This window comes from Hordeum vulgare, chromosome 4H (assembly GCF_904849725.1).
Source record: "Hordeum vulgare subsp. vulgare chromosome 4H, MorexV3_pseudomolecules_assembly, whole genome shotgun sequence".
NCBI lineage: Eukaryota > Viridiplantae > Streptophyta > Magnoliopsida > Poales > Poaceae > Hordeum > Hordeum vulgare.
Window position 1 is genome coordinate 48,227,225 of NC_058521.1, and position 13,092 is coordinate 48,240,316.

The 13,092-nt window shown below is 42.7% G+C and overlaps 1 protein-coding gene across 3 annotated transcripts; it reads right to left on the bottom strand.

Moving 5' to 3' along the window:
* Positions 1-920: 920 nt before the first annotated feature.
* On the bottom strand, positions 921-8,927 carry LOC123447823 (protein transport protein SEC23-like). Of its 3 annotated transcripts, none has more exons than XM_045124509.1 (14): positions 8,680-8,927; positions 7,785-8,398; positions 7,488-7,697; positions 7,143-7,316; positions 6,290-6,451; positions 5,432-5,574; positions 4,519-4,594; positions 4,255-4,430; positions 4,077-4,158; positions 3,778-3,855; positions 2,483-2,644; positions 2,134-2,397; positions 1,788-1,892; positions 921-1,493 (listed from the first exon to the last, which is right to left on the bottom strand). In XM_045124509.1, exons 2-14 carry the CDS (start codon positions 8,292-8,294, stop codon positions 1,350-1,352), a joined length of 2,286 nt encoding a protein of 761 aa, XP_044980444.1. In that variant the 5' UTR covers positions 8,295-8,398; positions 8,680-8,927; the 3' UTR covers positions 921-1,349. The 3 variants fall into 3 exon arrangements, 2 of the variants coding, with proteins under 2 accessions (XP_044980444.1, XP_044980445.1); XM_045124510.1 differs by having other exon boundaries at positions 7,785-8,393; positions 8,680-8,897; XR_006631542.1 differs by having other exon boundaries at positions 1,401-1,493; positions 1,616-1,892.
* Positions 8,928-13,092: the final 4,165 nt, after the last annotated feature.

Sequence of the window (13,092 nt, forward strand, 5' to 3'; positions counted from 1 at the left end):
GGGGGGGGGTAGGTTACCCGAAATCGCGTTCTGGATCCAACCGCGCAGTCGGAACCGGATAATTCCGAACGCGGGAATGGGTACGCGGCCGTGTAGGGTGGTTTACCGGAGACGAGAGGGAGAACGGGCGGTGCGGCAACGAATTTTAAAACACCGACAGACGTCCGACGGTAGACCGAATACGGTGCCGCTACGGTCGACCGTTCGGGTACCAGACGGACTCCGATTGCGACGAAACTTGACAGGCGGCCTACCTATAAATAAATAATACCGCACGACAAATTCCAGCTCAACCGGAGAAAGTTTTATACACGCTTTAAAAACAGGGTTACGACGGTGCCGCGGGCGCGTGCGAGTGCTGTCGGACTCAGAACGGACAACGACGAGAACCGGCAACTACTAACGGATGCAAGTTTTAAAAACGGGCGGCAACGGAGATGCCGATGCAATGCAGATGATGCGCATGATGCAATGAAGATGCGATAAAAGAAAATAGACACACGACGAAAACGGAAAGAAGGAGGAATCTTCTGGAACGTCGGCATCGGGCTGTCACACACGCTTACTACATTTTGTTTTTCAAATTTTCTACAAAGAACGATTCATGTCTCATGTCTACAAAGATCTTCAGGCTTCCTCTTCCACCTCCTATGACAACGACGAACCACTCTCTGTCTTTTCACTGCGTTATCATTAGATTGTGTCATCATGGTAGTCTATGTTTACGCCACATTTGGATCTTTACCCATGTATATGTTGAACTTGAACCTTATCCATCTTTGAATTTATATTTGTGAGTTTGAATAAATTCAAATGAAAAGAGGAAAACACAAAAGACAGATGCAAACAATTTCCAAAAGAGTAAACCAGGCATGCAATGTGTGTCCAGAAAACCAACATTGGTATTGACTAATGAAGGAGAAACAAAAGGTAATTATGTTATTTCCATCAACCAATAAACGACCACCACATCATCAATTTGTTGCACATTTTTGCAGCAAACACATGCCACCAACAAACCGAGTAGACGCAGCAAGCACGACACGCTAGTAACACATGAGACTTAAGAATCCTCTTCACCAGTAAGTTTGAACACCTAGATGATGATGATCTCCTTTGGTGTTGGCAATGATCAACCATATGTTGAGCTAACAACACAATTTATGAATGTCCCGTCTCGGGTTATATGGCATAAACCTTGGTCCATGTCCCATGGCAATGTACAGATGGAGAGCTAACAACGGTATGTCAGTCTACAGTACTGTAACAGTGATACACACACGAAAAAGTTTTCTTTGCTGTACATCAGAGAAGAGGCCATTGGTGCAAAATTACTGCACGCCCACGATCTACTGAACTGCCAACCGCTGGAGATGCTCCATGAAGACCTGGAAGCTCGCATCATCTGTGAATATCATATCCCCCCCGGGGGGCGGAGGATTGTCGGAGTCATATGTCACGGATGGGTTCAGCTTTGCCAGCAAGAATCGGGCCTGCAATTTCCATAAAATAACGCATTAGAGAACAAATTATATGGAAGTGCTGATGTTTTTTTTTAGTTTACTCCGAAACGATCACTGATGACTTGATTGCAATTCTCGGCACAAATTTTGACCTTCCAGTTCAGGATTGTTGCATTTGTTTGAAATTATATCGTATCGGGATCCCCTGCAGTTGCTACTGTCACTGCAGGTTTAGGAACTGCTCCCAAATACCACTGCCGAGTACACATGCACCGGATCCATAATCCTAAGAGTGTACTGATAGATTATATAGAAAAGAATAACCTGAGAACCATATTGATCGCACACAACCAAACGAGGCACAGGAAAGCGCTCCTTGATTATTGAATCAGCTTCCTCCTGTGGGGCTTGCAACAACTGGGCAAACACCTGGACATCATCATACAAGGTTATACATGATTTTTCAACAACATGCGAGAACCCAAAAGAGAAGACAGAAAAATGTAAAATATAGAGCATTGATATTTTCTATGAATCCTTTTAATACGACATGGTGCTGGAATTTTACACCAAATACAGATAAGTTGTCCATAAACTTACAAGAAAGCCAACATGGAGTCAAAAAATATATTTAGTGCTATATCATGGTTTCTAGCCGACAAAACATTACCTCGTGGCCTTCTTGATGTTGGTAACCAGCCTTTCGCCACTGTGCAATCGTTATCCCATGGAATATGACAACGGTAAAATAAGAATCCAACAAAAGTATCCTGTCACCAGCAATTGCGCTTACATCCAATAGAACAGGCTCAGGACCAGACTGAAATGAATACGATATAAGTGAAGGCTGGATCATCACAACTGCATTCGCCACATTCTCTCTGTTTAACATCATCCTGAAATATGCAGTTTCATCTGGACTATTGTTGAAAACCTGCATGTGGTGGTTAATTAGGAGCAAAGAGAAATTTAATTCGCTTGATCTGTTGATCCTGAATTAGGACCAAAAAATGCTTTACCTGAATAAACTGAGAACGTCTCAAATTAAATATAAACTGTGGAAAAATTGATAGACGTGGGGACAGACTGAAAGATGAAGGTGCTTCCTTCTGATAGTCTCCAAATTTAGAACATAGACTAATCAATGCTCGGTCAAGCCATCTTACTGGATCAAAATCAACCTGAAAAGAACAACAAGAACATGCTATAAAAATGAATATAAAAGATCTTACATACAGGAAAGAGTCAAAGATGCAAATCATGTCAGAACATGTAAGCAGCAGCAATAACTGTGAGCTAATTATTAATGAAACTAATCAAGTAGTCCTAGAGCAGCGAACTATTTCCTTTATGCTCATGGTTTGTTTCCCATGCAATTTTAAAAAGGTTTCCTCTTGATGGTTTTATTTCCTTGAACCTTTTAGGAGGATCGAAAGGTCTACATTAGATGGCACACTAGCTCGGTGCATTTGAATTATAATGGTTGTGCATCTCCTTTGAACTACCTTTTCCTATAAAAAAAACAGTCTTAAAAAGTATATGGCACACGTGAACTCTATTTCTCTAGAACATTGCAATATATGCTATACCGTATCTTAGAAATGAATTCGATCCTCCCACAGAATGCATCTCCAAGGAAATAAACTCGACAAACAAAGAAACTAGCTATTTTAAATTCTAACTCCCAACAAACTCTGTGATTCGGCACTCAAGAGGCACATTCAACACCCTAATCATCTTCAAACCATATTGCATGACCATCCTGTGATGGCGGTTCCCGAATGTGAAAAAACACTCAAAACATGTGGCTCAAGTTAACCTTCATAGATCATTAATACAAGCCAAAGTACTGTAGATGTGCTATCAAGAAGCAGAAATAGTAAAAAAAAACTAAAAAGCAGAATTGGGCGCCAGACACGGGCAGAGTTCAATACTGGACATTTGATTGCCATATTGCATGATCGGGCAAGAAAAGGTTTCACCTTTTTTCCGTCATGCTTGCTTCAACAAATTGAACAAGGAAAAATGGAAGACGCTAAGGAATGTACAGGAACTGAATCATAATAAAATAATCAAACTGGACTTCACACTCTTTCTCCAGGAACTGTAAATTATGCTGCGAATATCTCAACAGGAAAGGAAGGCTGGTGTGTACATATGGCATAAACAAGAGATATACAAGCCAGGAATTTTGTGCTTCCAAATTTGTTATGATGTTATATTCCATCTCTAAAACATAAAAAAATGGGCCTGTCATGGGCCACTAAGTATATTGAAAGAATTTATGAAAAGTAAACAGGCTATCAGAAAGTACCTCAGCTTCCATCTTAAATGAGACCAAGCGTGCCATGACTGCTGCTGCTGCCTCTTGGTCAAAGCCAGTTATTAGCTCCTACAGCATATGTACTAGTCGAATAAGCAACAGTATTACATTGATTTTTTGAAAAAAAAATCTAATAAGTATGTGCAAGCACTAAAGCACTGGGTAACACACTGACATTGGCTAAACACAATTGTTCAGCTCAATTATTACTGAAAAATGGGTACAAATGGAAGGAGAAAAACATTTAGAAGGAAAGAACACTCATCAAGGGGGACAAAGGTAAAACTTACCTGCACACTGCCAGAACCAGCAACCCATCTTCTCGAAAGTGTAGTCGCTCGCAATCTCATCTGCCCATCATGATGCTGATAACTGCATGTGGCATCTCTAAGTCAGACATATATACTTCTCCAACAATATCAATTGTTTATAAAAGAGATGGGAGGGGGGGGGGAGCAGATTCCATACTAGGTTAAGAACTGGAAGTAGAACAGATTATTTTGTGATTGACCAATTGCGTCCGGGGCATCTTTTTTGGCCATATCAAATACTAGGCATAGTGATGTTTTCCTATCTAGACCACACATCTTCCAAGCGCTAGTGTTCCCCTGACCTACAACTGTATCTGAGGATAGAGGGCCTTTCTGCAGAAGCAGCAACATGCCAAAAGACTAAGTATAGCATACAATCAACATTCTAAAACATTAACATGTAACTAAGCGCATACTGTACCTTCTCCAGGGAAGTACAAGGTCCAATGATGCCTTGAACTTTGACATCCTTGGAGCAGTTGATCTCAAATATGCCACTGCAAAAATAGTTTAAATACAGAAATCAGACAACTCAATAACAAGGCTCTACTACAGCAGGTTACTGGATGACATGAACGTATTTTACACCCTTGAAACAGTCATTTCACCTAAAACAAACCTATGTGGATGATTAGGAAGAATTAACACATACACACACTTTTGCCTCAAGAGGCATAGTCAATTAGTACATCCGAGTTCAAAATCACTTAATCAGTACTGGATAGCACTAAACTTATCTGCAGTTTCTCTGATCACCTTTGAAAATAAGGTAAAAGCAGCAAGTAACAATATCACACTTCCGAGGTTTCAGCAAAAACAGACAACAACAAAGCCTTTCAGTCCCAAACAAGTTGGGGTAGGCTAGAGTTGAAACCCATAAGTTCTCGAAACCAATTCATAGTTCTGGCACATGGATACCTAACTTCCACGAACCCCTGTACATGCCTAGTTCTTTGGTGATATTCCAGTCCTTCAGATCTCTCTTTACAGACTCGTCCCATGTCAAGTTTGGTCTACCCTGACCTCTCTTGACATTATCAGCGCACTTTAACCGTCCGCTATGCACTGGCGCTTCTGGAGGCCTGCGCTGTGTTATGCCCAAACCATCTCAGACGATGTTGGATAAGCTTCTGTTCAATCAGTGCTACCCCAACTCTACCACGTATATCATCATTCTGGACCCGATACCCCGATCTTTTTTTTTGTTGCAGCAAAAAGAGAACTCAAAGCAAATCCCTAATTACATTTGCAGAGAAGACAAGACAAACGTAAACATGCTAGAAGTAGCAAAGTAGCAATGCATCTAAACCAAGCAGGCAGGAAAGTATCTTTACTTGAACGATAAGCCAAGGTCACTATCGCTTGACTGAAAAATGCGTCTAAGTGAATCTTTAAAAACAGAATGGCCAAAACTTTCTGCAAGCACAACTATTCCCCCAGTTCTCTCCACTGCAACCTTCATCTCAGCGACACCAACCTGAGGAATAGAATATATTATTAACCATATCAAAGTAACCGTGCATAGACATCAGAAGATAACCCATAAGTCAACAGTGTGCGGCGATGTGCTAACTAACAATAGTTTTTGCGCTGACATTTGTCCTTATACTTTTCTTTTTGACAAAACGTATTGCATATGCCCATGTTTTTAAGGCATCACCTTATGGACACTTAGGCAATAAGGCGCGCCCTGGCAGTGCCTTAGCATTTTTCTCGCCTTACGCGCTTAGGTTGATCGCCTTATGACGCCTCACCACCTCAAAAACCTTGGCAATATGCACTTTAGACAGTTATCAAAAGAGGATGGCTTGCACATAATCACTGGGTTGTCAATAGGTCACCATTCCTCTCTGTATGTCATTAGGTGATGAAATTTGCCAAAATTCTTACTAAATTAGGTTAAGAGAAGTTTGCATTATGATATTATGTACATCCACTCTGAATTCTGAAATAACAGTATCTTACAGTCATGTAACTTCCAAGAAAATAAATGCTTGCACAGATAGTTTCGAGACGATAAATGCTTAAACTAATATTTTCACATTATGGTGACACAAACATGCTTATGAGGTCTATGAATGATACACAGCAACACAGGTTCGAGTAAACAATATCCTAATTAAACAAGCTAATGTCTCATCCTTGACCAAGAGGTGATATAAATAATCTATACAAGAAGGGGCAGGACAAACCTGGTCAAGTGCACATGCAAATAGATCGAGCACATGCCCTTGATGCACGAGTTGATTTCCAATCTCCTCGTAGAATTTAACGGCTTTGTTATAAAGTGGAGCAGAACCTTTATCAAGATCTTTGTGTGAACGAATTGGATCAGATAACGGCTTCGATATTATCTGACATTTTGCAAAAAGAAATACCATTAGAACACAATAATGTATCATGCTATTTCCAAAGGAAAACCTAACTCTACAAAAAAATCAATCTCCACACTGGAGTGTCATCATGACAAATGTGCAGATTATTATTCGGTGGAACTTATGTTATCAGAAAAGGGGACATGATTTTTAACGAGCTATGAGCTAACTTAAGTAGAAAGTCGGGTCAGCTTCACTACACAGAATACATACGAAACATCACTGGAATTGCAAAGCACAGAGCAAGTGAGCAAACCCACAAACTTTCCTCACATGAACTCTAAATACGTAATACCTAGGTATGCCCATCACAAATCAGAAAAGGCTTTCATCTTCGTTTTCCACTAAAAGTATCAACCCAGATGGTCACTCAGACAGGGTTGTCCATGGTCGGTATCCAACTTCTTGCTCCTAACACAACTAGGCTAGCGAATTTTGGGACTAAACTCACCACTATTAGCAAGAACAGAAGGCGGATTGGGCAAGGGTGTTAGAAATACCCCACAGCATGCTAAGAAATGGTGCATGATTATTGTTGGGAATAGGAAAACAGTGACATGTTTGTTCTTATCACTGTGGGTGCATTACAAGAGGAACCGAGGAGGGGGGGGGGGGGGAGCATCAGTAAAGTGGAAAATAAGACGTGATATTCATTAGAGAAATTACTTACAGAACCAGGTCCCTCAGTAGATGGACCACCTATAAATGCCATAATTCTACCACCTGATCCAGGCACACAAATCCCCAAGAGGCTGGCTGCAACACTTAACGCAGCTCCAGTACATCTTGATGCTCGCTGATCAGCAGAAACCGGCCATGGGTCCTTTTGCAGTTCTTCTATAAGCTAAAGAAATAGAAAACCAGCATCAACAATTTGCAATTGAATTTTGCCTCCAAAATAATATTCTGCAATTAAAAAATAATAATAATGCGGTGCACTATAGACCTAAAGGTTTTGTCCAAGTTCCTGGACAAACATATCATGTCTTTTTTTAATGCAAGGAGAGTTCTTAACTGAATTCAGTATAAACTCGCACTCCGAAGCAGGCAACAGGAACCTAGCAATACTTTCTGCTGAAACACCATCCCTTGCGCCGGCGATCACACCTGGTTTTGTTTTCCCTGCAAAGAAACCCATTTGCTCAAGAATTTGATCCTTCTTAATCTCCTTTGTCCCCTTGAACACATGTGACTTAGGCAACAAGCCAAAACCCAATTCATGCACCTACATGAGTCGACATGTATTCATATCAATATTTTTGACCAGAAGACTAATAAAATGAAACATTTATGAAGGAAAGGTGAATATAACCTGCACATATGTCCCGAAAGTAATGAACCCGACGAGGGATTGGTCCGGCAACAGCTCAACTGCTTGCGCCAGAGCGGACTTCAAATAGCCGATTTCCTCCTCGATCATGCAAGTATCAACAACAAAGAGGAAGACCGGTGGCGACACAGGACCTGTTTCGGCGGTGGCCATGTACTCGACAGTACAACATTCAGGATACAGTTCGGTAGGTAGGTTGCTTTGCGAGACAGTGGAGTATTGCTGGGGGAAGTGGTTGCGCTGGAAGCAGAATGGGCAGAGCCACATCTTCGAATTGAAGTCGGCGACCGAGAAGGGGTTGAGGATGGCGCGGCAGATGCGGCAGCGGAGTGGGGCGTAAGGAAGAACAGGAATGGCAGGGTTGGGGTTCAGAGGAGTGTACATGGCCGAAACAGGGACGACGCAGCTAGCAGCATCCTGCTTGGTGCCCGGTATCACATTCCAGGTCATCCTTACCCCATCCCGGGCCTCGAGTTCCAGGAACTCAGACATTGATTCTCTGTGATCAGGTTGCTCAAACCTAATTTCTTGGATAGACCCTCGGTCCTCGCGACAGTATCAGGCCTCCACCAGAAGCACGGAGCTGTTGATCTGCACTGCACATATAATAACAATTAATTGACCAAATTAGCAGCGGGCTAGAATTGGGGCGTGAGGGTAAAAGTTGAACCACCCCAAAGCGCTGGGAACTATCAAATCGATTTCGCGAGCGGATGGGCGGATCGAAGTGTCTCTCGTCTTGGAAATGGATGGCGAATCGGAACAGCCTGAGCAAGCTACGTTGGGGCTCGCGTAACCGCGGAAGACGTCGAACTGGGGCTATCAGTACCACCACACCCCACCCCAGCCCCATGGAGAGATGCGGAGAGAGGAGTACCTTCGCCTTGGAGGTGGCGCGGCTTCGGCGGATGCGGGGAGGCCTGCCCTGTGCTCCTCTTCTCCGGCGCCGGCGCCGGCGAGGAGAGGTGTTTCCGGGCAGGTGCGCTGGAGTAGGGAGCGGGGAAAGCCGCGGGGGTTCTGGCCTCCTGTGGGCTGTGGCAGTCGGCCAGGAAGAGAGAAACCCAGGACACCAGCGAAGCCAAGATGGCCTTCTCTCACCGTTCTTCGCTCCTTTTTCCTTTTTCACAAACGAAGGAGAGTTTGGTAATTGATGTGACTGATATAGGCTCCTTTGATATAAAGGAATTTTATTGGATTTTTGGAGGATTTTGATCCTTAGTATTTTTTCCTACGATGGTCGTTTGATTTGTAGGATTGAAATCCTTTGGAATTTTTTCATAGGATTCGTTTGTACTACATTTTGAAGGAAATTTTTCATCCACTCAAACTTCTTTGTAGAATTCCTCTGTTTTTCCTGTGCTATCAAACACACTTTCAAATCCTCTAGTGTAGAAAAGGACATGCCACTTTATTCCTACGTTTTTCCTATTCCTGCATTTTAAGAATCCTACGAATTAAAGAGGCCCTAAAATATGACCAGCATCCATGAACTCTTGACTACATACCAATGTATATGGACATATTTTAAAATATTGATTCACTTATTTAGTTGTGTATGTAGTTTTTAATAAAATAACCTTTGATCCAAAAGAAGTGTGCAGAATAATAATGAGCACTGTGTTTTTTACTTTTTATTGGAAATAAAATCTAAACATGTTTTTTCTTCGAAAAAAGGCCTCGATGTAGCACTTGATCGTTCATGAAAGATGCTAAAGCAAAAGGGTTATTGAATTGACGGCACTTGATCGCTCATGAAAAATGTGGGCCTGAAGGATTACTTGGTTAACGGTCGCGGACACAAGAACAAAAACAAAATTGTGTCAAATTATGCTTCAGAAAGTAAAGAATTTCATTCGTGTCATTCAAAAAGACAACAACATCATCACAAACTCACGCGGACAAGGAAATCGTCCATAGCCATTTTCAGTCAGGTCCTAGGATTCAACCCCTCCCCCCTCCCCCCTCCCCCATCCATGGTCGTACCACCCTTGAATGGCAATCCCTCCAGCTGCCCATCGATGAAGGGAGGAGGTCTGGATAACCCATTCACTCAGGACGAGGTGTGGAGTCCGATCATGGTGTCCCCTACGGAGAAGGCGATTCACCTCGACGATTTTAACAACGACTTTTTTCGTGCTTGTTAATTAATCATCAAGAGCGGCGTCATGGTTGTCTTCCATTGTTTCTTCATGCTTGTTGAGGGTAGGATCTGCAATGATAGCCTTACCGTCGAAGACGAACGACGCACCTACATGGTAGATTTTCGACCGACCAACCTAGTTCATTATGTTGTCACGCTAATCACCAAGGTACTCTACATCAGACTCGCAGCCGCCATCGACATCGCCATCTCACCGACGCAAAACGACGTTCCTCAAATCAAAGTGCATCCACAATAGTTATCTCTACATCCAAAAACGGTGTCAAATCGATGAATTGGAAGAAAACTCACTTCATGTAGTTAGGGGCTTCAATAGTGTTTCATGGGAATATTTGCTTGAGCCTCTCCAGTGGCTTGGCTTGAGTGCGAGATGGAGAGAATTGATACCCTTGCTCATGTCTACATCAACCTCGGCCTTCCTCCTCAACACACCACCATGCTACATCATAGAGGATTGAGTCGTCGTTGCTCTTCTTCATCGCGATTGACCCCTGCACCGGTTACTCGAGGTTGCAACTGGGATGGAGCTTTGATACGTCCCAAACATATTTACTTTTCCAAACACTTGTACTCTTGTTTTGGACTCTAATTTACATTATTTGAATGAAACTAATCCGGAGTGGCATTGTTTGAGCAGAACTACCATGGTGTTATTTTTGTGCAGAATTAAAAGTTCTCAAATTGGGCTGAAAATTGACGGAGATAATTTTGAAAACATATAAAAAAATAGTGGCGAAAGAAATAGCAGAATGGGACCCACCAGGAGGCCACGAGCCCGGGGGCGCGCCCTACCCCCACATGACGCGTCCCTTGAGCTCGTGGGCCCCTCAAGCCTCTGGTTGCCCTAATTCCAACTTCATAAGTACCATTTTGCGGAGACAAAATTGAGGGAGAAACTATCATTGCGTTTTACGAGAGGAAGCCTCCCCCACCTCCTGTTCTTCCTCGGGAGGGCTGATCTGGAGTCCTTTTGGAGCTCCGGAGAGGGAGGTTCGTCCCCGTCGACATCATCAGTCCTTCTTCGTCAACAATACCATGATGTTCACCACCAAGAGTGAGTAATTTCTTCGTAGGCTTGCTAGATGGTGATGAGGTTGTATGAGATTTGTTCTGTAATCGAGTTAATTTGTTAGGGCTTGACCCTAGTATCCACTTTGTTCTGAGATTGGTGTTGCTATGAGCCTATGACTTTGCTATGAATATGAGAGTGTTTTAGATCCTATCTTGCAAGTTGTATGCACCTATTATGTGTCATGATCCGGACGGACCCCAAAGTGACAATAGTTGGGATCATCTCTCATGATGACCGTAGTATGAGGAGTTCATGTATTCACCATGCGTTAATGCTTTGTTTCGGTTATCTATTAAAAGGGGGTCTTAATAACCCTTAGTTTCCCTTTGGACCCCGCTGCCATGGGAGGGTAGGAAAAATATGTTATGCAAATTCTTATTATAAGCATGTATTACTATATACAGAATACATCCTACATTACATTGGTGAATTGGAACTAGTTCTATGTCGCTCTAGGTTGTGACTCTTACATGATGAATGTTATCCAACATACATATCCATCACCGATCCAATGCCTACGCTTTTCTCATATTGATCTTTGCTAAGTTACTACTACTACTGTTACCGTTACTGTTCTTGTTACTATTGTTACTGTGCTATCAAAACACTTTGTTGTAGAAAGATATTTCAGGTGCGGTTAAATTGACAACTTGACTGCTAAACCTCATAAATATTCTTTGGATCCCCTTGTGTCTAGCCAATAAATTGGGATAAAATTCTACCCTCAAAGATTGTTGTGATCCCTATACTTGTGGGTTATCAAGCTCTTCTCGCCACTGCCTGATCGATAGATCGGTCTTAGAGTATGCCTCTAAGCCGACGATGTCATTATTTTCGCTAACCCTGGCTGACATGAGACCAATGCCCTAATGTTGTTGCTTCATGATTTCGCCATCTCGATGGGCCTATGCATAAACTCCTCCAAGTAACCGTTCGACCATATTCGGTGTGATAACACCAACCTCGATGATGTTCTTCGGAATTTTGGTGGCCAAATAGTTGGCTTCCTAATAAAGTATCTAGGACTATCGGTCACCATTGTTAGGTTAAGGCAGGCACAATTACAATTCATCCTCAATCACATCTAGGTGCGACTTTCGGGGTGGAAGGGCAGGCTCATGTTAATGAGGGATCGATAGAAGGTGTGTCTAAAGGGGGGATGGACTACTTAACAAGATTAAAATCCTTACATTTTCCCAATTTTATGGTTGACAGATTTTAGCAATTCTAACAAGTCTAGTGCACCCTACACATTATAGTCAACATATATGGCAGCGGAAAGTAAAAGACTTTGCACATGTAATAAGGAGTAGAGTTTAGGAGATCAAACGCAAAGAGGTTGACACGGTGATTTTTGGCATGGTTCTGATAGGTGTCGCTATCGTACGTCCATGTTAGTGGAGACTTCAATCCACGGAGGTTAACAGCTGCGAGAGTCCATGGAGGGCTCCACCCACAAGGGGTCCACGAAGAAGCGACATTGTCTATTCCACCACGGCTTCCCTACACGAAGGACTAGCCTCACTCGCGGTAGATCTTCACGAAGTAGGCGATCTCCTTTTCCTTACAAACATCTTGGTTCAACTCCACAACACAAAGTAGGAGGCTCCCAAGCGACACCTAACCAATCTAGGAGGCATCACCCTCCAAAAGGTAATAGATGTGGTAGAACGATGAACTCCTTGCTCTTGTGCTTCTAAAGATAGTCTCCTCAACACTCAGTCACTCTCTCACTCAATAGGCATGGGTATGAGAGATTGATTTGGTGGAAAGCAACTTGGGGAGGCTAGAGATCAAGTTTCAAATGAATGGATTGGAATATCTTGATCTCAACACATGAGTAGGTGGCTCTCTCTCAGAAAAATGGATCTCGCAATGAAGTGTGTGTTCTGAGTGCTTCCTCTACGAATGAGAGGTTGGTGGAGGGGTATATATAGGCAGCACCAAAAATCCAACGGTTACACCTAAAGTGACCAACTCGGTGACACCGAAGTCATAAACTCGTTGATACCGACTTGCACAAAAGGCAGCAACTTTTGAATCTCGGTGAGTCCAAT

What these genes read in the sequence shown, in the direction of transcription:
- LOC123447823 (XM_045124509.1), bottom strand. Translation starts at nt 8,294, where the DNA reads ATGTCTGAGTTCCTGGAACTCGAGGCCCGGGATGGGGTAAGGATGACC. An exon ending in CTTTCGGGACATATGTGCAG is followed by an intron (nt 7,698 to 7,784) that starts GTTATATTCACC and finishes CGACTCATGTAG; the next exon opens with GTGCATGAATTGGGTTTTGG. An exon ending in GCGAGTTTATACTGAATTCA is followed by an intron (nt 7,317 to 7,487) that starts GTTAAGAACTCT and finishes CTATTTCTTTAG; the next exon opens with CTTATAGAAGAACTGCAAAA.